At 40.8% G+C, this 25,643-nt stretch overlaps 1 protein-coding gene and 1 long non-coding RNA gene across 4 annotated transcripts in view; one reads left to right on the top strand and one right to left on the bottom strand.

Moving 5' to 3' along the window:
- RPS6KA6 (ribosomal protein S6 kinase A6) overlaps window positions 1-10,961 on the bottom strand; it is an 80,582-nt gene extending 69,621 nt beyond the window's left edge. Inside the window, exon 1 of one of the 3 annotated variants that reach the window (XM_084639649.1) lies at window positions 10,655-10,961. In XM_084639649.1, the coding sequence (XP_084495775.1) occupies window positions 10,655-10,735 (81 nt within the window). In that variant the 5' untranslated portion in view covers window positions 10,736-10,961. Of the gene's footprint in view, window positions 1-1,632; window positions 1,670-2,970; window positions 3,027-10,654 lie in introns of those variants that run through there. The other 2 variants (XM_084639651.1, XM_084639650.1) reach the window with 2 other exon arrangements.
- The window catches only part of LOC311526515, a 41,969-nt gene continuing 18,375 nt past the window's right edge, over window positions 2,050-25,643 (top strand). The window contains exons 1-2 of the long non-coding RNA XR_014713039.1: window positions 2,050-2,101; window positions 2,204-2,345. This is a non-coding gene — a long non-coding RNA (uncharacterized lncRNA). The remainder of the gene's footprint in view (window positions 2,102-2,203; window positions 2,346-25,643) is intronic.

Here is a 25,643-nt window from a genome sequence, read left to right as displayed (position 1 = left end):
CTAGGTTACACAGCTAAATACAAGCCAGATTTTAAATTTTACCTACTCTTTTTGGCCTATCTAAAATATCAAGAGAAAGAATAGGATGTTTACCAATACATCTCTTCCTTCACTGTTGCATGTGATTTTTAGGAGAGGTTTAATTCTTGAAGTAGTGAAATCTGATGCAAACTAAATCTGAAATCTGGTTAGCAAAATGCAACCCAGAAAAAAGTGGAAGTATTCTTTTTTTTTTTTTTTAAATGTACTCAAGATGCTGTTCATAGCAAAAGTTGAGGTTTCGGCTAACTTCGGTCTCTTCCTAGTGTTTTTATTTTATATATCTTTTTTATCCGAGTTAGTTGATTTTTTCACATTAAACAAGTATCTCTTAATCTGACCGCTGGTTAATCAGATGCTAGCCAGTTCTGCCCCCTCTTCCTAACAATATGAACAAACTCCCTTTCCTCAAGACTGCAGATCCCTATGCCACTACCTGAAGGTTCTGGATGCTTCCAAAACACTTTTTAAAACAGCTTGCTACTGAACTGTACACAAAAAGTCTTAAGTGAGAAACTTCCGAGGGGAAGTTAACATGCTACCTGGAGCTGTGCATGCGCACGAACATGTGCGCAAAGTACAACTTCTCTCTTATGCACTCCACCACTTGAGATTTACTAGACTTATCGGGTTTTTTCATTATTATTATTATTTTACTTTTAAGTACATTTAGTGTTCATGAAAATTGCCATAACAACAACTCTGGAGAATGAACACTGTTTATCCACTTGTGAATTATAACCACCATCCCTCAAACAAATCCTCAGATAAACTCATGGACTGCAAGACACAATCCAAGGAGTTTTAAACAAGGGCACAAACTTCGTGCTATTGACCTACAAAAAGTCAAAATTATGATAAAGTGAGTCACTAGCTTTTTAATATTCTGTAGAATTACTTGTATTCAGCAAAGGTTTAATATTCAACATTATCCATTACCTTACCTAAAATGTTATACAGCAAATACTAAATAAAATATCAAGCCTAACTCCCACCCGTAAAGAAACACAAAAAAATACTAACTTGAATTCTGGCGTTTCAGATTACTTTTTTCAGTAGAAGTTATTACTGGCAAATGGCTTATCCACGGAGATATATTCAGCTATTTTTAATAAAGTTTCTGATTGTTGTATGCAAAGGATAAAGGAATTATTCTAGCCCATCAAGTAAATAATATGTATCTATTTAGGGGGGCACAAAACTAAATTTAGAACATCTAGATCCTTGGGTGCATTTATCTTCAGAAAAGAAATAAATATGTGAACTAGAAAATATAGGCTAATCCTTTCACAGGCAACTTGTGAAAGGAAACAACGTAGCTAGTGAGAACCAACAAGTGCCATCAGAATGAGAGACAGTGGAATCACTCAGCCCTTCAGTATTTAACTTCGTTGTAATTATTAAAAGGCTGAAAATATTAAACCATCAACACAAAAGCTAACTGCAGCAGTACTTTTCAGCGAACTGTATACATTTTAAAAGGTGCTCTAGGTTGCTGGTTAGTACAGATTAAAAGAAACCTCTGCATACAAAAAAAGACAAGACTAAAATCATATCCTATAAGCCAAGACAATACTAATGGTGAAAACTTACTTTTTCAGATGAACAGCTTTGAAGGTCCAACCAACCTTTCAATGCCAAACTGCCTGTCTACATGAAGTTAAAGTGTAATTTGCTTTCTAATTTAAATACATTGCTACAGCTTCAGTGGATCCCGTGACTGGTTGGGAGTGCACTGTATTAATTTGGGAGAATACATTAATTTTTTTTTTATTTCCTTTAAAATCAAGCCTTTTGGCTACGTAGGATTTAGTCAACAGGCTGAAATATGTCTACTACAGTAAAATATCACATTGTACAACAGCCTGAGTTCCATAACTCCTCCAACAAGAGAAACTTTCCATGTCATCAGAGGCCCCTTAAAAAAAAAAAAAAAAAAGATAGCCACAGTAGTTCTAACACTACTTAAATGTCTCAGCTTGTTTAGTGAGTTTTTTTGCTTTAATGTGCCTGGAGGTTTTAGCTAGAAGAAGAGAAGAACAGAAGTGGAGCATTCCAACAGGTTGACAACAATTCCAAACCATGAGAGAATCCAATTCTCAAAGGTCAAAAACTGGTTGGATTACCCCTCTACTTAAAATTCTTCATTTTGTCTTTCCAACAGAATTAAAGAATAAAAGAAAAATCAAAACAGCAGAAGTGGGCATTTTATACATGCAATACCACCGGGGTGCAGGAATAAGATCTACAGTCAACAAGGTAAAACCACCACATATAAAGGAGAGCTCATAAGTTTGCAGCAACAGGTAAAAACATTGCATTTAGATTACGTAAAAGTTTCTGCTAAATACTATGCTTCCATGAAGATGGTCTTCACTCTTATAATACTCCTGACCATGCTAAGTGACTGCAACTATATTACTTAAGATTTACAGCTTCCCTAACATTCTTTCAAAGGGACACAGGATGAGCCAGTCCTTTATTCTGCAAAAGGGATAGGATTTTTACAAACCCACATTAATGTTTTAAATAAAATGTGTCTACTGAAATGTCAGTTATTTTGAAAAGGTTTTTCAAAAAAAAAGTATTCTTTCTTTTTAAATAAAGCCTGTGCAGAACTTGCCACATTAGTGAGATTCAAAGGACAACAATCTTGCTAATTAAGTTCCTGAGATTTGTTTGGGAAATTCCACATTTCTGTGCACAGGCAGAGACCTCCCCCTCCCCCACTACCTAGAAGTTTCTTTCAGCAGCAATTGTTTCCTTTTTGATTACAGTGACTTGCTCTTACTATAAAAGATGCATCAACTGTATCTGTACCCGACTGAAATGTCATCATTGTGGTATCCGATCACCTGAGTTGCATATGTTAGCTATCTTATAGTACAGGTTTTGCATGCTTCCAGAAGGGGATGTAGGTATAAGTCTCACCTGACACTGTTAAGTAGGTCTGGATGTAAAGCAGGAATTCCATTTTACAAAATATTGAGATTTTGACATTTGTTTTCATTCTAATGTGGAACAAAAACAGACCTTTCAAAAAATTTTAGCAAAAAAAACCAGAGGCACCCCAGAACAAACATCAGCCCAATGACTGCGGCATTCACATAAGATATGGGAGACCTTTGTTCAAGTGCTGTTCTGGCTAACCACCGACTATAAAATCCTTTCTTTGTATGAATAGTTAAATATTCATTGGGCCAAAGTGGAACAACTGTAACTGTGGTTATTGCACTCATCCGAGATGTGGAAGACCCAGGTTCAAGTCAATCATTCACTGGGCTACTAGCTATTGTGGGATATTTCTGTGTCTCCCTCCCACCCTCTTCCAATTGTTTTGTTGAAACCAATACATTTCCAAGAAAAGATTTGTTTAAAAAAAAAATCAATACTTTCCACCAAGAAAAACACATTAAAAAAATTCCTAACCAGCTCTAACAGTAAGTGAACAAATGAGGAAATGAATTATGGAGGTTATTAGGGTCACTATACATGGAACTATGAGTCTTGAATAGAACCTCTGCAATACCTGGAAGGACAGATGAGACAAGAAGGAGGATGGTCTACTAGCTAGGACACGAACCTGGGACTCTGGTTAAATCTTCTGCTCCACCAGGGCTGTGTAACCCTGAGCAAGTCACTTAGTCTCTCTCTGCTTCAGTCTCTATCCATAAAAATGGGGATATTACCACCTCCACTCATGGCGTATCAAGAGGATAACTACATTAAAGATTGAGATGTTCAATACTACAGTAATGAAGACCATATGTTTACTTTAGGTAGGTAGGGAAGATTTGGTCTGTGTAGCTCACAGCAGTCTATGTAGCTAAAAGATGTTAACATTTTTTAAGTCCTTTGTATACGATACATATAACTAAGTTATTGGGGCAAGTTACAAAATGTTTGGTCCCTGATCTAGTTCAACTGTATGAAGGATGGATGGGATCTCACCAGGCCCCACAACTGCATTAAATCCCTGAATAGCCCAAAACCAAGGATTTCACCAGCTGTAAGGACATAGTAAGGCTCCTTCCACACTATAAGCTTTAACTAGATTGGGGCAGCTGCACTGTAAATGTGTCCCATATCAGATATAGCGAGGGCCCTGCATAAATCATGATTTCACAGAAGGCATGGATGTGAAAAATGCACTCAAACTGTTATTTTAATTTTGTTTTTAAAGATAAATGTCTACAAAGTCTTTAATATAATAAAATCGCCTTTGCTAGTCAATTTCAAGGACAGAATGAATTTAACAAGTATCCTTAGTCAAAATGAACTAAGTTTACTGGTAAAATTCATTCCATCCTCAAAATTGGCTAAATTTAAATTGAAAAATTCTTTGTCCATTCTATGATAGAAAGACAGTTTATAGAACAGTATTTAGTGTATGGAAGGAAACTGTGGTCCATAAAGGAAATTCAGAAAAGAGCTAGAATAGCACCAGGATGATTGTGTTTACTGAGGTTATTGAAAGACAGAGGATGGACAATGAAATAGGTAAGATTTAAAGTTGATGGGGATGTATTTAAACTTGTTCCTTAACTTAATGAAGAGGTCTAAATATGTAAATTAGTTCATATCCCAGATGACAACTGTGTTAACTAGCATATAATGATATTCCCTCAGCTAGAGCTGCAGCAAAGTTTCTTGCAAGCTATCCTGGTGGACTACTTCAAGTAATCTAACTGAAAAGACCAGTGCTGGTCTTTTCAGAGGTTCATACTCCACAACAAACAATTCCAAGATAAGCTACCCCAACTTCTAAAGCAGTAAACAAAAACAGTAATACCAATTATTATAGTATGTAGTTCCACAACTAGCATTAATTCACTGGTTTCAGATACTGTTAAAAGTATTTGTGTGCTTAGATATTTTTGTAAAACCTGTTCTCATTTATGTCAGTTTTCACAAAGTTGTCTATCATTGTGGGGCCTGAGCACTGACATCAATTCACAAGTTATAAAACTACTACTATGCCTCTCAATTCTTGTATCTTCAAAAACAGGTTATAAGTCTTGTAAACTTTCAGCCAAACACAAATTTAGATACTTAATTCACCATCCCAGACTGCCAATATTCATAACAGTTGTATGCCTAGTTTCTAGATACTCTGCCAATAGTGTACACCAGTCTTTACATGGGTCAGTATTTATCAAAATATGAAAAGAACAAATTTAAAAGGATGTCTTATAAACAGCAGCCAAAATCAAAGTGATGCACACTTGTTTCAAACTGATACAACAATAAGCACCAGGATAAAAAAGACGCACAGACTTGGCACAACAACAAAAATAGGAAGGCTTAACTCATATACATAACAATATTTGCCTTCTCCAAAACTAACGGCATTACCCTAAGCAAATATCCCTTTTTTTATGGTTGAATAATTTAATTTCTGGTCACTGTTATTCTGATTTTATTTCCTTGTGGATTTTAACCAATGAAGAGATAGCTTTCCCATGTACAAACCTATTCTTCAAAGAGCTTACAGGATGGGCAAAACAATTTACAAAACTAATAGATGCTAACTGAAGAGACTGACAGATGTAATAAACTCAATTAAAAGACATAGGATTTTGAAGCTAACACTAATTCTAATTTTGCATATTACCATCTTTAGTTGATTAAAGGTTGATTAATACCCAATTTAAGTAGCTCTTTGCATTTCTTAATTCATGTGATGTTTCCAAACAGAGAGAAATTTTCAATTCCCCCTTACTCTCTTCAAAAGAAAATGCTAAAGTAGTGCAAGAATGCTGAAATAGTATCAAAACACAAAAATGCAATATTAGTACAAGTAAATTATTAATTTTAATGACATTTTTAAAGATTGACCTTGAAAACTGAATATATGTTGTAAACAAACAAGTTTACTTATGCTTCTTAGTAGTGCCAGAATTTGCTTGTCTTGTGTGTATCTGGCTAGCTTCTCTAGAATCAGTGAATTGTTCAATATAACCTAATTATTCAAAAACACTTCACATCTAAAAGACCCAACCACACACAACTTCTTGGAGAGTTACAGCTTTTGGTAGGTATATGCAGGCCTTCTTGCATTTGTACATAAAACTGTTCTCTTTACAATTAGCTTTGACGTTCTAAATACATCTGTTCATTGTACATAAGTACAATGTTCATTTTGCTTAAACTGCCTGACCTAATAGACAATGCAGTAAGTTTTCCACTTTTAACAACAACCATGTTTGCTGACTAGAAGATGCTTTTAACTTCTTGCCAATCTTACAGGAACTTTATAACCCAAGTATGTTTTGGTATGAGCCCTTAAACAGAGGGGTTCATACTCAACAGGATTTCTGGTTTTGTTGAATGAATTATTTTAATCAAAACTTGCCTTAGTCTGTTCCAATATGAGAAAGTCAAACATTTGTTAATGATGCTTTACAAGATAACTAGAAACGCAGAGTGAAATAGATTTCCTAGTATTATCTTACACTATTTCTCTATGGAAACACACAAAAGCACAATGAAACACATCCTACAGGTTTAATTAACCTTCAAAAATAGAAGCATCTTTTGGTATGAGTAATGATGAAATTCACTTGACTTATCTTTAAAGTCAAAGTGGCCATAGATTCTACAGACACTGTAAAGGTGACCTGAAAAAGAAGTTATGCCCTATTTCTTTCTTTAATGTGTATAAATAAGATTAGAAAGATGTCCTACCTCTCCCCTCACAAAAATGTCCACTTTTTTGTTTAACGTAATTTCCATCCTTGATAACTGTTTCCAAGGGAGAGTCAATGGACAAATAAAGCAGTACATCAAAGAAAACATATGTGAAACTCGATAGGAAAGAGTAAGTTATTTTTATTTAACATGTTGTTCCACATTTAAGTAAAGCTCCTGAACACCCAGGTAGATAAAAAGTAGTTTCTTTTTGTTTTGGTAAAGATTTGACACCAAGTCCCTTTCAATAAGAGCTTTAAAAAGCTCACAATGTACATATAAAGAGCTCTGTCATACCACCTTTCAGGTATTTTATACATCATAAAGAAACAAATACAGGGCACAACCTCTCCTTCAGATTGCTCCTAAATTGGCTGTAGAGCCAACTGAAATGAATGGATAAGATGTAATTCAAGTGAACCAAAAAGTCAAATGAGGAAGGCATGAACCAAACTGAGAATGGCTCTGACTCTGCAATTGTATCTGGACAAGCAGATCCTTGCACTCACATGAAGCTCCAGTATTTCCAATGCGGATTTGGCTAGACAAATCCAACTGTAGGATCAAAGCCAAATTCTCAAAGTTCCATTCATGTTCTCATCTTGGGAGACAGATTACATTTGTAGAACTATTAAAAAAAAAAAGACATGGCCAACATGTCACTTTAAATAGTGTCCTGGTCACTTTCACTTTCTAATTCCCATGTAATATACTGTTATTACTGCATAGATATTTATAAGCAAAAACTTAGTTTTCATCTATTTAATAACATGAAAACATTTGTGTATACAGACTGTTGTAAAAATATATTTCATTCGCCGTACATATGAAGCGTTAACTACTTGACAGAGATCCTTAACTCACTCATTTAGAAGAGGACAGTTTATAGGAAACAGTGTCAGTGATTACTAAGTGACTTCTTATTTTTGTCACAGGAACATAAGAATTACCACACCAAATAAGACCAGAGTCCATTTAGTCCAGTGCCTCTGATGCTTGAGGATAAGTGCAGAAAAACTGAACTGGGCAACTCTGAATAAATTATCCACAGGGAAAACTTATTTCTAACTCCTTACAAGTTGGTTTTATGCCTTAAAACAACAGTACTTCCCATAATAAATATTTGATTTTCCCTCCTCAATTGTCAGTTCAAAAAATAAGTGCCATTTCACTGGAAATGTATTTATCTACCTTAAAACATGGGATACATTTAGCCAACAAGCGTATCCTCAAAGATAATTTCTGAATGGTCACCTTAAACTATTTAACCCAACAGACTGGAGCACTGATACTAGAGTAAATGACCTGCCCTGCAAAATCTAAGTTATTGAAAAACTACCACTATTAACTCCTTGCAACTCCACAGAGTCCATGGTCACTTTAGACCCTCCAAATCAAAAACACGAAGTGGCATGATGCACTACAAATTAAGGTTAATTCTACACATTTACGTAGAGGATCAAACCCCACCAATATAAAAAAGATTTAACTCAAAATAAACTACAGTTTAAATCCAGTTACTGAGTGAACAGGGACTTTCTAAAAGGAACTCAAAAAATGCTACTGTCTGTGTGTGATCCAATTAATACAAAATAGTATATTGCAAAATGGTAAATATTTGCATTTTTAGTTTATGAAAATGCAGCTGCAAGGAAATGTCCTTTGTGCATTTAAAACATAAAAGGAGAATATAAAATAAAGACTGTTAGGCAAACACAATTTGGTTTTAACATCATGCATACTAATTTCTGTTCTGGAATTACAGTGCGTCCAAAAATCTAAGAGAGTTGTATGAATTCATAACGAACAGTTCATTCCCTCCAAACCTTTAATATCCAAGGCATACTTTATGTATGTTTGTACATACGGACGCACGCACTGTCTCACTAAGTACAGCCCAATGTACCACAGGAAGTGAGTGAGACCTGTTTTTAGAAGCTTTTACTTAGAAAACATCTTCCATATGTGTAACATGTAAATCAATCCCTCAGACACATACGTGTGATCATTCAGTTCAACTGTCTTACCTGACAACTCTGGAATCCCAGGTTCCAGTGCACTTCTGATTTCTACATTTAAGTGCATAAAATAATAATACTGAACTGTTACTACTAGATAAATACAGTACTAAATACATATATAAAAATTACACAGTGCAGCTAAATCGCATTTGGTGCTCCACTTCTGCCTAGGTCTCTGTTTAAGAGGAAGTAAGGAAACTGTAAGGCTTAAGCACTATTTAAACTCCTCTAGCAAGAGCTTTTGATTTTACTCTGCGACTGCTAAGTTCCCAAACCTTTGCTTCATCTCAGACTTCTCCCTATAAATCACTAATTGGCAGATATTCTATGTTTATTTAACGAGAAATGTGGTAGTAGCCTCTGTATGCAGGCACAAAAATACAGGCTAATTGGTAAAATTTTGCAATCAGAAAAACCCAAATAAATGTCTAACAAAACTATAACAGCAGCAAGAGTGTTTAAATTACCAGGATTGTTTATAGGAAGTCCAATACCAAACAGCATTTTCTTCACCACAACCTAATAGCTTGGCAATTGTTAAGTTAAACACACACAGAACGCAGCACCACATCAAATTAACATCTCACACTCAATGACCACTAATTCATCCAAAGAGAAGCTGACACTGCTATAACTTTGCACGTGTTACAGGTAGCATAAATCCATGAGAGAAGAGGTCTGTCAGCTCCTGCTGAGCCTAGAAACAGGGCTCTGGGTGTAAGGAGGTGGCAGCTAACTGAAGGGGATGGGAACAGTTCAAGGTGGTGGTTTAGGAAGTGACTGGTGCCTCAGGGGAATAGTTGAGGGGATGAGTCGGGGGAAGTCTCAAGTTCTTTGGGATGGACAGGTTAATGGGCACTTTGAGACCTCAGGAATGCACAGTTCAGGTGATGCCCGAAGGGGCAATTTAGGATGAGTAGGCTCTCAAAATATGAGGTCAAATTCACTGTGTAGCTGGGATCTAGGGGTGGCTAAGGATGGCCAGGATGAGGAGTATGCAGGATCTATTCAGTCTGACTGGGGGCAGCAGGAAGATGAAGAATAGTAGGCACTGGGGGGGTGGCTGGAGGCAGCAGGATTGGAGTAACAGGAGGGACCTAGCTGGGTTGTTTCAGGCAGCAGAATTGGGGTGAAGGGCAAGTGGTCTCTTGGGGGCCAGGAAAATAAGGGTGAGGAACAGCAGAGCTCTCAGGAGAGTCACAGCCACATCTAGGGGAACAGGAGCTGGGAAAAGCAAGATCAGGATGGGGCAGGTGGGCTCTCAGGGGATGGCAGCAGGATCTAGGGGAAAGGGGCACATGGGCTCTTTGGGAGAGCATCCGGGTGAAGCATGAGCAGGCTCTCCAGAGGTGGCAGTTGGGGGCAGCAGGATTCAAGGGTGGAGACACACATGGGCTCTGAGGGGAACTAGAGGAGGAAGAGCGTGCAGAGGAATTCTGGGGGAGGACTGCTAGACTTGGGCTGGGGGGTTGCCAGACTTGGGCTAGGGAGAGCAGGATCTCGAAGTGAAGGGCAGGGAGGCTCTCAGGGGGAGCAGACGGGGGCGGACAGTCTCTTGGTGGGGGGAAAGTGAGCTCTCTAGGGGACAGGACCGGGACGGGGGATAGGTGGGCTCTCTCAAGCACGGGATCGGGGGGCCGGTGAGGTCTGACAGACACGGGGGGGGGGGGCTGATACGGACTGACAGTCTCAGGGTGGGGGTCAGGTAGGCTCCCGGCGGCAGATCAGGAGATGAGAGACAAGGAAGGGCTGAGTGTCTCCGGGGGCTCCAAGCTTTACGCTCTCCGGCCCGCTGCCCCAGCAGCCAGCCCCAAGCGTGGGAGTGGGGCGGAGACAGCAGGTGCCCGCCGGGCGCCCCCATTCCTGCTGCGCGGCGCCCGCCCCCGGCCGAGCCCCGCACTGACCTCGCCGCCACTCATGCACAGCTCCATTTTGTGGCAGGGCTCCGGCTCCTCCGCGTCCTCCAGAGGGGCGAACGGCACCATGTCCCCGCGCCCGCTAGCCGGGGAGCCGCCGCCGCTCGCAGCCGCTGCTCATGTCCCGGCTCCGCGGCGGCGGCTACTGCTTCTGCGGCCTCAAGGGCAGCGCGCTGCCGAGCCGGCGGGTCCCCTCCGCCGGCCCATAGAGCTCGGCGGCGGCGCAGGAACTGGCTCTGCTACTGCTGCTGCCCGGCGGGGGCGGCTCCGCTCTGCCCGCACCGCGCCCCCTCCCCCAACATGGCGGCCGGGGAGGGGGCGGCACCGATGCAGCATGGGAATGACGTCAGGCCGGACTGGAGAATCCCCGGCACGGGGAGGGGGGGATGGGAGGCGCACGTGGAGCGGGCGGTGTGGGGGAGGCGGGGGATGACGTAAGCCATGGCGTGGGTGTGATGCACGTCCTTTGTAACGTCCTCAGCCGGCTGAGCATTCGGAGCCTAGCCGCTGCGCGGGGGGCGCCCTTCCCCCTCCTCCGCCCGCGAGCGTCGCCTCGCTGCAAAGTGAGTGGGTGGCGGGGGGGGGGACCCGCTCCAGGCCAGCAGCCGTGCCCCGGAGGATGCTGCCTGCACCCGCCCTGGGGCGGGGTCCCCACTGCACGGTCCGTGCTGACCGCCTCTCGCTGGCGGTGGCAGCCCAGAGCCCCAGGGGGTCAAACGGACACCGGGGCCAGAGGCGACCCCGCACGGGGTGGGGTGTGATCCTGCCTTATCGCGGGTACTGCTGCTTATTGCAGTCAGTGGGAGTTAGGGCGGCCAGACCTCGGGCTATTATCGGGACCGTCCCCTGTGTTAGGGGTTTGGAGTTATATAGGCAAGGATACCTCCCTCTACTCCCCTGCAAGAAAAGAAAAAAAGTGCCCTGATATTTCATACTTGCTATCTGGTCCCCCTGTTTTGCCTGGGGAAAACGGAGTGAGGACTAAAAGAAGAGTACTTGTGGCACCTTAGAGACTAACCAATTTATTTGAGCATAAGCTTTCGTGAGCTACAGCTCACTTCCTCAGATGCATTCAGTGGAAAATACAGTGGGGAGATTTATATACATAAAGAACATGAAACAATGGGCGTTACCATACACACTGTAACGAGAGTGATCAGGTAAGGTGAAAAGAAAAGGAGTACTTGTGGCACCTTAGAGACTAACCAATTTATTTGAGCATGAGCTTTCGTGAGCTACAGCTCACTTCATCGGATGCATCCAATGAAGTGAGCTGTAGCTCAAGAAAGCTTATGCTCAAACAAATTGGTTAGTCTCTAAGGTGCCACCAGTCCTCCTTTTTGCGGATACAGACTAACATGACTGCTACTCTGAAACCTGAGTGAGGACTGCAGGATTTGGCCCTGTTGCAGAGAGGTGCTGCAAGTGCCAATGCAGCCCCGGGGGCTGCTGGGGATGGGCATCGTATCTTTAAAGCCAAGGGGAGTAGTGCCATCAAAGTCAATGAGGTTATTCACACAATGAAAGTCAGGGATGTGCTTATCTTGTGGAATCGGGCTTAAGCCCTGATCCTGCAGTGAAGTTAAATTGCATACACACAATATTGTAACTATGGGCACTTTGAATTCCTCAGGTAGTAACTGATGACTAGTTTCATAGAGTCCAAGGCCAGGAGGGACTATTGTGATCTTCTAGTCTAACCTCCTGTATAACACATGATAAGACACCTACAGAGCAGCGGCAGTAGTTCATGAGAAGAGGTCGTTCAGTTACCAGTGCTAAACTGGTTTACAGATATCATTTCATATTTGCAGTGAACACCTTCTGTATAAGCAAAAAAATAAGCCAGTGATTAACTTGTGAAATTCACTAAATGGGAGGATGGGAATATATACTCAGGTCCAGAAGCTGCAAGATCAAACTAAGACCCTGTTGGGGTCTTACAACCTTTTAGAGCCAGAAACAGCATAAAAGCATGTACATGTATGCATGAGAAAGGAAGGGATCATGTATTTCACCTTGGTTACAAGCACCAAGAGATTTATTCCTCTGTTTCCAAGTACGTAATTAGGAGGAACATTGCATTGTTTCCGATTCTGAAGGAGTTTGGCACTGTAGTTAGTTTGCCGTTTGCCAGATAAAAAGATGTCTGAGATTCTCTGAGTGAAAGGGTAGGTTTTTTATTTTTTTTCCCTACATCATTCTTTGATCTTAGAAGGAAAAAAAGTTGTGGTTCTTGGAACGTGGTTAAAAATGTTTGTTTGGAAATTATTACCCAAGACAGAAAACTATTCTGAGAACATTTTAGACTTATTTAAACATGCTGCATGACCAGGGCCATCCTTAGGATTTCTGGGCCCTACACAGTATTATTAAACTGGTGCCCCGATGCTCCACTGAAGGCGGTCCCCAGCTGGTGCCACTGACCCCAGTGTGTTGAAGGGGCACAGCCACCACCCCGCCCATGGACTCCCGGAACCTCCCCATTGCTGACACACACTGAGCTTCAAGCTTCGTACACCGCAAACACTGCGGCAATGGCTCAAGGCAGGCTTCGCACTGTAACATGGGGGCTGCATCTTGCCAGAGCCCACGGCCCTCCTGCAGTCCCTAGCCACTCCTGGCTCATCACGAGCATTTTGACAGGAAGTATCAAGCAGTAATAACAACAACAATAATACAGGTGTGTGTGTGAGAGACAGAGCCAGTGTGTTACAGTGTGTTGGGGAGTGGGGGAGGGAGGGGGCAGGGTTGGGAGCCGGCAGAAGCCTCCTGGCCCAGCGCAGGGGAGGGGCCAGAGAAGAGAGGATTCCAGCAGCAGTCAGCGAGGGGAATGGTGCCCCAAATTTTCAGGTGCCCTACGCAGTCGCATATGCTGCGTATGCCTAAGTACGGCCCTGTGCATGAACTTTCACAAAGGAACATCACATCAAGCTAGCAAGCACCCTTTCAACAAGAGACAGTTCTTGATTGCCAAATAATTTTTATACAATTGGCAGGACAGGGAGCAAGCTGGCACACCACATGGTTCAGAACTACTCAGCCTTGCATATTTCTTTTTACTAAGTGCGCACAAGAGGATGTTGTGGTGCTGTATTCCCTGAATACGTTTGGAAGAGCAGCATGTCTCACAGAACTAGCCATGATGCGTTATAACTGAGCTGTGTGACTACAAAAGAGAATTGGATATTGTGAGTATGACATTATAACAAGATCCAGTTAGCCTGTGAGCACTTCCATTGTAAACCTGTTTTTAAAGGCTTACAACTCAGTCATCGAAAAAAATGTTTTGGCCTGAAACAAACCATATGCGTGCAGGAACATTCCTCCTCCCTCCCACCCCCTATAAAATGTAGTTCACTTGCAAAATATTTAGGTCCAAAATGAACATACTATACACAGTGTTTGAATATTTATGGACAACTAGTTTTGATTCAAAATATGTAACTGCTTCTGTTACATAAAAGGCTACTCAGGTCTCTCACACCTAAAAAAAATCATTGTTGGCTTGCAAGACGGATATTCAGGTTTTAGAGTGATCAGGTGACAGGACAGGAAATGAACTTCACAGATTCTAATGACAAATGCAACCAGGAGATGCAGCCAAGTTTTTGTGCCTTTAGTTCACACCCTGGCTGCTCCTTACTCCTACGCCTCTGTTTGCACACAGGCTTTATTAATGTTATTGATGTGCATCAGCAGAAAGCCAAAGGACCAGACCTCTTCTGTGTGGTTAAATATGTAGGCAAAGAAGTACCACTGGACAGCTATTAATTTAAATCAAAAGGGATGGAAGTGAGAAGTGACTTTTTTTGCTGTTGACACTTCAGCCCTCAGCAAAGCCTGCCCTTTCCTCCTGCATTCCAGTCACTTATTTTGAAGGTTGTTGAGGCAGTTCCTACTTCCCAAAAGGGTGACGGGTTACAGACACATAGTCAACGACATATAACATTTCAGAATTACAGGGGGTTCGGAGAAGAGCAATGTAAAAGGATTAGGGGTATGGGAAAACTTTCAAATGAAGACAGATTGAAAAATCTGGATTGTTTCCTTAGAAAGGAGGTGAATAAGAGAGCACATGGTATATATAAAGAATGAATGGAATAGAGATCAGGAGCTTTGCTTTTCCCTGTTTCATAACAAAAGAACAAGAGGCTATTCAATGAAATGTAAAGGTGGTAAAGTCAAAACCAATAAAAGGAAATACTTTTTTCACTCAATGCATAATTAAGTTGTGGAACTCATTGTTATGGGATGTCATTAAAGCCAAAAACCTGGCAAGATCCAAAAAGAGATTGGATATTTATATGGATATTAAAAATACCCAGAGTTATAACCATTAATGCTAACAAAGTGAGGAAGAGACATTAAACCTCATGCTTCGGGGTTCATGGTTGGGGATGGAATGCAGGACCAGATAGACCACGGGTTTGATCTAGTGTGTAATTCCTATGTTCCCATGTTAACATTTGTGCATAATGGAGCCTTAGTTTGGAGTGTAAATGCCATCTGTTATAGTTGAAATAAAAACATGTTGTCTCATGTCAGCATCAAAATTTTAACTGATATTTTCTGTCAGCTACAGTTCTGTGATTAACTGTTTTAGACAAAGATTTAAAGCTAACATGTAATTTAAAATATTTAGAAGCTGGTAGCTTTGAAATGACTGGTATGCATTGCATGTCTTAGTAAAGTCCAGCTGGCAAAGTCAAATACATTTTCGGTATAATTTGCATATTCACTGTTTCTGTATTCCCAACATCCTTTGAGGAAAGAAATAAAAATAAGGTTCTACAACCTGCATTGAACTTTTTTTCAACTTTTCCTACACCAACTCAAACAGCTCTGTTGTTCCCTTTATAGACCTCAAACTGTGGTCATATGTCAATAACCAAGTTCTTAGACAGGTACAACACAGAGAGTGACCATGCACATCATATCTTCTGTTATGTGTCTCAAACTTATTCCAGTTAGCCTATTTCAAAAGATATATACAGTCTCCATATCCATTCAATTATTGGCTTCTCTAAAAAAACTACAAATAAGGGCATTGTACCATATGGACAGGTTCTTCTGCTTCCCCACCCCATCAGCAGGTGTTAGAATCCTCCAGGAAAATGCTGACTGCGGCAGGTACAGCTCATTAACTCCACCCTGGATAATAAGGGAAGCAGGAGTGGCAATTTGGGTAAAAGGAACTGGGCTGTAGGTCAGAGAGATCTCCGCAAGGAAACCCTTAAAACAGCAATGTTTGACGAGAAGAACACCGAGGCTGAAGTGTTTGTAATTCTGTGATTTATCAATAAAGCCAAACCCCAGGAAGAGAATAAATGTCAACTAGTTGTGTGTAGACCCTGTTCAGAGCAGGGTGGGAACTCAACATACTTGCAAATGTCAATTAGTACCAATTGTGAAGATAGTTTTTGTGATATGGACACATTTACAATTGAGTCTGTCATCTCATTTCATCTGCCTTGTCTACCTACAAAAGATGTATCACTTTAACTGTAGAGGTATAGTACAACCCCATCCCCACTCCAAGTCTATGGATGCAGTTATACAGGATAAAATGTGCTTATAGGGTCTAGTTTATTCCTGTATGGGAAGAGGAATAAGCTATACAGGTTAAGGCACATTTATACTGGTGTTAATCCATCCACACTTTGAGTTGTGCCATTGTATCTATTTCAGTAAAAAAAAAAAAATCACGCACCTAACTGAGTTATAAGTACAAAACCTGCATGTAGACCAGGCCTAAGCCACCAGTAATATGAGCCTAATAAGCCACCTAAGCCACCACTAATAAGAGCCATTAGTTGGTAATGACTTTTGTACACTACCAACCTGGGTTGGACCTGAACTAGTGAACTAGAGGTTAAAAGCACCATATTCCATTATTGGATCTTGTCTGTACACATACTAAAAGAGCATAAGTAAGGACCATATTTAAAAATACATATATTTACATAAATGTGGTATAAACCATGCTATGAAACTGTTCTGCTGGTTTTGTAAATCAGTTTATTGCATGCGTCATCCCTTTCCACACATGGTAAGGAAAGTCATGTTCACATGATAAGAGCAAGAATTGATTTAATGCACAGTTCTGGTTAACATGGATTTGCCATGAGTGAAATGACCCTAACAGAACTCTTTGCCTCATTTTTGTTTTTAAGATGATTAATACTTTCTCATATCAATCTTTCCTAATTTTTGTAGTTATATTGTTAAAACTCATGGAAAAACACAATCTGCCCCTTTACATGTGATGCATCACATTTATCTGTTTTCCATTCCCAATTTAGAAATGTTCATTAGCCTAGATAAATAATCTGATCTTGTTTTCAAGGATAAGAATCAAGCTGCCTGAAAAAAATTAACTAACTATGGAACCCTTATAGAAAGAGAACTCTATCATACCTGACACTTGGTCTGGCAGGTCTCTTTTAATCACTGGAAGAGCTTATTGTGTACAACTATGTTTTGCCTCCTGCATAATTCTGCTCCAAAGGAGTGTTACTTAGAAACAGGCAATCCTAATTAGATGGAGTTAATGTAAAACTAATTTGAAATGTTAAATCCTCTACCCAATGTAACACAATTGCATTTTTAAGTAAAAAAAATATGTATTTTACAAATACTACTAGAAAACTCACTATGGGCCAAATTCTTCACTGGTGTAAATCCACTGAAGTCAATGGAGTTTCACCAACAGAGAATTTGATCATATATATAGTATCAGATGCCAGTTGCAAAGCATTTACCATTTCAATCCCTAATTTCACATGCTCAGACCTTTTGGAGGAAAGTTTGAGAGCAAAATAGCTGCCACCATTTTTTAGTCAGAAGACAGTGAAAAAATACATTTTTCCCCATTTTAAAATAATTCCAACCACACTTTTTAAAAATAAGACTACAGCAAAAATGTCTGAAGGCTGAAGCTTGAAACTTGTCTTGAATATTGTGCAAGAGGTTAAGGGCCTGACCCTTTAAGGTGCTAGGCACCTTCTCAGAGGAAGGTGAGAGCTCTCATCATCTCTCCAGGTTGTGCCCTACATGCACTCTTGGGGACTACAAGTTTTGATGACAGAATTGTCAGTTCATATTAAATCCGCAAGCCCAATATTTCCAGATTAGGGATCTTGCAAGCTATACATGCCCCATAGATCAAAGATTTTCTTTTCCTATTTTTTCTGTTTAACCTAGGAAATTAAATGACAAAAACTGTTTTAATGCAATATTAAAAACCTGGAGGCTTCCCTATCTGAGAAGCAGAGGCAATATTCATTGGGAGTTCCTCCATGCCAGGGATTCCTGGATTGATGGGAGCAGCAGAGTGTGCTTGAGAGATATCCATGCTGGAAAAGGAAAGCCTGACAGCAGATGAAATTGTGCCCTGGGAATTAAATTAGGCCACAAAAAGCCAGAGAACAGTCTGGCTAAGGACTGGGCCGGGAAACAGAACTTGGTGAAATAGGAGTTCTGAAGGACACAAAACTTGTCTAGAGAAAGAAAGACTTCCTCACACATGTAGACTGATCTCCCATACAGGAACAGGGCCGTCCTTAGGATTTATGGGGCCCTAAGCAGCATTATTAAACTGGTGCCCCTATGACTGATGGCAGCCCAGGCTCGCAGCCCAGGTTGGGGGTGGAACAAGGCAGCAAAGGACATTGAGCTGCCTGGCCTATCTCAAGGCGGCGGAGAGTCACAGTTCCCTGCAGAGACCCCCGTACCCTCTCCCTCATGCAGAATGTGCGGCACCAGCTCATTCGGCTCTGTGAATACGGCCCCTGCCTAAAGACACTGCAGCGCGCGCTGAGTGTGCGGGAGCCAACCTGCTGTTACCTGCTGTCATAGGTGGTGGGTGACGCTGCCGCTTGGGGAGGCTAGCTCCCCAGCCCACCTCTTCTGCCTGTGGCCCCACCCATACTCCACTCCTGCTCCTCCCCAGGCCCTGCACTCACTCTGCCCAGGCCCTGTCCTCTCCCCACTGTCTCCCTCCTCTCTTCCCTCCCACTCCCTGATCACCCTCTTCCAGCCAAATCCCTGAAACCAAATGAAGCAAATGACATTTGAAAAAAACACTCTTCTGCAATTTCTTTCTAAAGAAAATGGAGCATGTTTTCCACTGCATGCCAGAAGGTGAAGACTGGACACGCAGAAGGTACCTAATTAAAAGCACTACATTTGGGAATAAAAAATGTCAGTTGCGGGTTTTTTGATATACCCTGAAGTTTGTCAGAGATTTATTTGCAAAAACTTTGTAAAAAGGGCAAGTCAGCTGTCCTGCTAAAAACAAAATTAAATATTATGGAATACATGATGCAGCTCTTCTCTGTTTTACGTTTTCTTAATCAGTATTTCTAAGCTGATTTTATATTTTAAATGTACTCTTAAGCCTTCAGAAAGTAATCATTCCAGATTACTACATATTTAACTCACTGAAACAAAGACATTATTTTAAATTAATCAGTCACAGAGGTTTAGTGTGTTCATAACAATGTTCATTGCTTTTAGAAAAAGGGAACACCAGTTTACTTTGTGTGATCTCCATAACAATAGACATGTTTATGAAATTTCACCAACTTTAAAAAATATGTTTCCAAAGATTTTAGGCATAACAAAGGATTTTATATCTTACAAAGGTACTGATTTTGCTAGAGGGTTGTCTTAAAACTAGTTCATCAGATAGTCAGAAGTTAAGAAAGGGAAACTGGTTTGTCCAGCTATCTGGCAGGAAAGGGGTGTAGTCCCTTTAAGGGCTCTCTTCAAGGATTTTTTAGAGATGCGACTTTGTCATTTTCAGCAACATCCTAATGAAATATTTTAAAGCAATTTTTAAACTAAGATCCTGTAGACTAACATGTTCTGAGTAAATATTACAGTAATGCATAACTATTTTTGTCAGTAAATTCAGAAACTGACAGTATACACCTGGGGGTTGGCAAATGCCTGTTAAATGGCTTCATTGCCACTTGAATGGCTCTTTAACAGTTTTAATGTTGTGTTAATAGGTCTGGCAGGGTGGAAGGCTTTTTCACTTTTAAGTAACTAGATCCACTCTGGAGTAAGCTAGCTATGGGAGCCTGCAGGAAGGGTCAGAACAGTGATAGGAAGAGTGGGATGGGTGGACACTAAGATCCAGGGGTGCCCCAAATTTTCGGGTGTCCTATTCGGTCAGGTATGCTGCATATGTCTAAAGATGGCCCTGTACAGGGACAGTTGATAATGAGGCCAAAGTCCATGAAAAATGGTAAAAGCCTGAAAAATTTAACAACCTGAAACATGAAAATATATAGAAGTTATAAGCAAATGACAACAGCATTAGACTATAGAAGCTTATGCTACCACTCCTGCTATAATAAATCAAGGGCCCATCCTACAGTCATTATACAGGCAAACTCTCACTGGATTCACTGGAAGTTTTGCTGCAGTGCAACAGCACAGAATCAAACCTTCCTGGTGTTCTTACATGAGTGTACATAGTATTTAATAAATATATTTGAGGAATTGATCTTTTTCCTAAAAATATCTCTGTTGTCCCATTAACCTTCAGGGCAGTTTATGTGATGGTGTGATGTTACGCTATGAAATGGAATAATGACAAATATGGCTTTACTTAACTTTTGTTGTCTGCTAAAGAGATCATCCTGCCTTTTGACTATAATGGTTTATTACAGACTTGTCTCTTTAGAAAAATATCTTATCTCATAAGACTGAAATGGGAGCCCATATCTCTCTAAAACAGAACAAGTATAGTGGATTGTATCTTTGCAGTTGCAAGGTACTGTTTTAAAATGTTATATTTGGCAGTCATTTGCACTTATTGCTGGACAATGAGATTTGATTACATGTGCAGAATGTTGCTGTGAGTAACCAACAGCCAGGCTACTGACTACAATTTGGAAGATATTAGTTTAGGTCTTAATTAAAGATTCAAAAGTCCTGCACCAGCATCACCGGTGTTAAACATCCAGTATGTAGGCTGCATCTGGCCCACTTGAAAGATTTAGATTCTGCAAACCCCATGATTTTTTTTAAAGTAAGTTTCAAGCTCTTACAATTGCAAAGAAAAACCAAAAAAAAATCCCCAACCTTCTAACCATAAACTGAGTATAAATGGATGTAACATTTATGCAGTTATCTTCCTGAGTCCTTGTTCATATACAAAAGTTGCACTAGTTCAACTAAAATTGGTTTTTAAGTAATTCAAAGTGATGTGAAGCCTCAAGGTCCTGTTTGACTCCTCACTAAGCTTAGACTAGCAGGTAACGCCAGGGAAAACAATATCTTCTTCCATTGCATCTTGCTAGGAACTGTCACCCATTCTCGGAGCCATGCATTTGTTACCTCAAGAACTGATTACAGCAGCTTACTATCTTCGGGTCTTAAAGTGGAAGCAATGTAGAGGCTGCAGTTTGTGCAGAATGATTCAGGTACTGTGAACATATCACCCTTGTGCTCTGATTTCTCCACTGGCTGCCAGTCTGCTGCCAGTGCCAAGTCAAGGTCTTGGTCCTAATCTACAAAGCCATCAAGTATGAAGATGCAGCTTCATACCAAGACAACTGCCCTCTCCTGGGAAAATGCATCTGACAAAGTTGAGGATGAAACATGGGAAAATCAGAAGAAAAAGGGTTCTCAGTTGAAGAGGCTTCAACTGTGGAATGACTTTCCAGAGGAAATAAAGCTAATCCAGAATCTGACTGACTTTAGAACATCTGCAAGACTCTGTTGAGTCTCTTCTTCAATAAAGCTTTCCCACAGTAGCCAGCAGGATGTATCAAATCAGTTCCCTGTGATGCTACTACCCACCTTATAACTTTTAGCCCACTGTTTAAAGCACTCCCCTAGGATGTGGGAGACCACGGTTCAAGTGGTTAATGGGGAAGAAAGGATTTGAACAGGGCTCTCCCACCTCTCAGGGACAGGGCTCTAACCACTGAGCTACAGGATAGTCAGATATGAGGCTTCCCCAGTCTCCCCTGTTGAAACTGTTCCACTGTGGATAAATAATGAAAAAGTGATTGGAGCAGGGGCACCACACCATGGGACTCCAACCTCCAGGTGGGTGCCCTAACCACCAAGCAACAGAGCCATTCTCACTCTTTTTCTGGTCCAGTGACTATTTTAGTATTTACCCGCAACTTGGGAGGAGAGGGAGCAGAGAGAGAGAGAGAGAGACTTTGAACTGGGACTCCATTTCTGCAAAGAAGGGCTCATGACTCCCTACCTAAGGGGAAAAAGACACTGAACTGGAGTTGGGGCCTGGAGGGCCAGTGTGTAAGGACTGAATAAACTGGACCCACGAGGGAAATGTTGTAATTACCTTTGGACAGAATGAGTTATTAAGGGTCCTTGAAGAGGGAAACTGCTGCAGAGTGACCCCTAGCCCCAAGGTGGCAGCCAACCCCGTTACACTCCCCTCATATAGAGTTCTTACATGGACAAAGTTGACTTGTGCCTGCACTCCAAATGTCTTACTAAGGTAATTTCCAATTTTCATATGACTCCGTTTATATACTTGCCAACCTTTTCTACAACACCTCATTCTCACAAAGATGAGGAAAAAATATTTTGGACATCCACTGTGCATCACCATTATACCTGGACAGGACTAAGGCATTTGATCATCCCCTCAACTATTTGTCTTTTCTGCTGATAGAATGAAGGGAAAGCCTGTTACCTGTCAGATGATACCTTCCTAGATCTCCTCCTGGATTTGTTTGTTCTATGATGTTGCTAAAGATCCTCTACCCCAGAGAGTTTTAGCACATCCTACAGGGGCTCAAGCACCTTCAGCAGCTTTCCTGGATCATGTTCCCATTACTGACATTTGCAGGGCTTCCACCTGGTCTTTGGTTCATACATTCAGCACTCATTATGCAACCTCCCAGGCCACTAGGGATGATGCTAAGTTTGGAAGAGTAATGCCTCAGTCCTTGTTTAAACAGACTCAAATACCGTCTCCATATGGGACCACTTGTGAGTCACCTAAAGTGGAATGGACATGTGCAAGCACTCGATGAGGAAAAAACTGATACATACCTGCTCAGTAACTGTTCTTCGAGATGTGTTGCACATGTCCATTCCATGACTCACCCACTTTTTCCTCTATATTGGAGTCAGGGGAGTGCACAGGAATAAAAATTTGGCTGCTTTCGGAGGGGCATTTTCTGTGTCCTTCATGGCTGAACAAGCTGGCTCTCTCCCCGTCCTCTGGTGGGCATGGCTTTCCCCTTCTCCACCAGCAGCCCTGGGCTCAGAGGAGCTCAGTCTCCCTGCCTCAGAGGAGTTCTGTGCCCACACTGATAGGGGGGGCATGCCCCTGCTTGCTCCCCACTGTGCACACCTCTGATTGGAGTAATTTAAAATACTGGCTTCTAGTGTGAAGGAACTGACGGGGATCAAAGTGTCTCCACCCATTTATACTCTCAGCTGGTGGCATGAGTGTGCAGAGGGCACGTGTGTCGCCCAGCAGGTACCTCTATGGGAAAAAGTTCTCCATCTCTGGAGCATGGACACCTAAAGTCAAACAGTCACATGCAACACATCTCAAAGAATAATAGGTACTGAACAGCTATTTAGCCCTTTATTAGATATGAAGGGTTCATTACTAAATGCCCTTTCAGAATATTAAGCAGGAAAATGTTCTTGGTGCTTAGGAATTGCTCTCAGTAGGAGAAAAGTTTATCATGATGAAAAAAACAAGTTCTTATGTGATCTCTCTTTTAAAAGACAAAGATATGTAAACCCTTAACAACTACTATTTTTATAAGAAGCTCTGGAACATTAAACAAAAATATACACATACCTACAGGTAAAACAGAAAGACAGACAGCTGAAAAAGTGAGATCAAATCATACTTGCCACAGAAACAATTTTTAAAAAACCTAAATTAGCTTCTTTCAAGAGAGTGTTTTAATTGATGCACTTGTCTTTTTTCAGATAATTATTAGAGTACTTACTTTAGACTGGGAGAACTCCCACTCCTTGAGAAACAGAAGGCAACTTATCTCTCCCATCCAATATTATTACATAGCTTTCATGTATCACCATAACTTGAATCAATTTCTATTTCTTCTTCACTATCAAGATTACTTTCAGACCACCTTGACTTCTCTTCTGTCCAAATTTGGCCACACCTTGATTCATCAGTTCTTTATCTGGAATACACATCACGTTTCTTCCTTAAATAAGCTTTCTTCTCAGTGAGATCATCAGTTTATGGTCATTCAATCCTTTCTTCAAGTTCTGACTTCTTAATTGCTAGTAGTGCCAAGAATCTTCCTTAGGGCCACAATTCAGTAAAGTATCCCTAATCAGGAAAGCATTTAGGCACATGCTTAACTTAATGCATGTGCTTATGTCCTACTAGAGCCAATAAAACTTAAGCATATGCTTAAAGTTAAGGGCATGCTTAAGTGCTTTCTTGAATCAGAGCCTAAGGGCATGATCCTGTTTCCACTGAAATCAATGGCAAAACTCCTCATAGCATTCGTGGGGTAGGATCATGATGTAAGTCATTGCTATCAAGAATGTAATTAAATCTCATGTGTTTGACATTTTTTGTTTGGAAGGTTTCTATTTCAGAACAAGTGTCTTGCTAAAATATCTCTCTTCATCTTAGTCATGACTGATAACAGATTAATCATCCCAGCTTCTTTTCACTTTTTTCTGAATATGAATTTTTACACATCAAACATACAGGACTTGAGTATGGCTGTCCTTCATAGCCGATGATGTCACAGCATCTCTTGTGGCTGTATAGTCTGATCTGCGAGGATCCAGATCACAAACAGATGTCACATAGTAATGTGTAGGCTCCCACTAAAGACTTGGCATGATGCTTGACCCTTTTTTTTAAAATCAGTCTTTTGCGTCTGTCTCTCCCAAAGTGTTTACAACCTTTATCGAGAGCTGCTCTCCATTGAGGTCTGTCCTTGGCTGTGTCTCTGAAGTTATCAATATTTATGCCACATGAGTTGAAATTCTGCTCAAGGGTGTCTTTGAAGTATTTACATTGACCACCCTTCCTGCATTTTTCAAATTTCAGCTCAGCATAGAAGACTTTTCTTGGGAATCTGTCATCACCCATTCTGATAACATGACCCGTCCATCTAAGCTGAGCTTTGATAATCATTGCCTTGATGCTGGTTGTGTTTGCTTTTTCAGGGATGTTAGTGTTTAACATTTTGTCTTCCCATTGGACCTTCAGAATAGAGTGAAGATAGCTCAGGTGAAATTTTTCAAGTTGATTAATGTGTCTGCAATAAACTTTCCATGTTTCAGACCCATATAAAAAGGATGTTATCACTGCTGCATTGTATATCATCAGTTTTGTTGACAGTTTAATAGTATGCTGGTTAAGTATCCTATGGTGAAGTCTTCCAAAAGTCTGGCTTGCCTTTCATATTCTGTTTGATATTTCTCGATCTAGGGAACCATCACTTGAGTACTGTCAAGTTATATAAAGTGATTGACATTCTTTAATTTTATACTACTGATGGTGATGTTTTATTCAGTGGCAGTGATTAATGGGGCTGGTTGGAAGAGGACTTCTCTTTTTTCCAGGCTGAAAGTAAGACCAAACTGTTTAGTTGCCTCTGGGAACCTCTCAAGGCTAAGCTGTAGGTCACTTTCACTATAACTGAGAGAAGGACAATTATCCACAAAAAGGCCTTCACATATGAGTTCCTCAAGGAGTTTTGTCTTTGCAGAAAACCTTCAGAGTCTGAAGAGTTTTTCATCAGTTCTGCAAAGAAGAGACCAAAGTGAAAATGAAATGAAAAATTACTCTGATGCAATCTTCTCTTGACGCTGATCATCTATGGTGGCCTTTAACCGTAGTCTCATCTCAAGCTCTTTCCACCTATGGAATGCTCTCTGGTGATTTGCTGCCTTCTCATGGCATGCCATATTTCTAGCCAGATTTTTCCAGACCTTTGTTCCTGTAGAACCCAATGTGGCTGGA

This window comes from Lepidochelys olivacea, assembly GCF_965140295.1.
Source record: "Lepidochelys olivacea isolate rLepOli2 genome assembly, chromosome: 9".
NCBI classification, from domain to species: domain Eukaryota; kingdom Metazoa; phylum Chordata; order Testudines; family Cheloniidae; genus Lepidochelys; species Lepidochelys olivacea.
The sequence above is the reverse complement of the archived record's forward strand: the minus strand, read 5'-3'. Positions and strand labels throughout refer to the sequence as shown.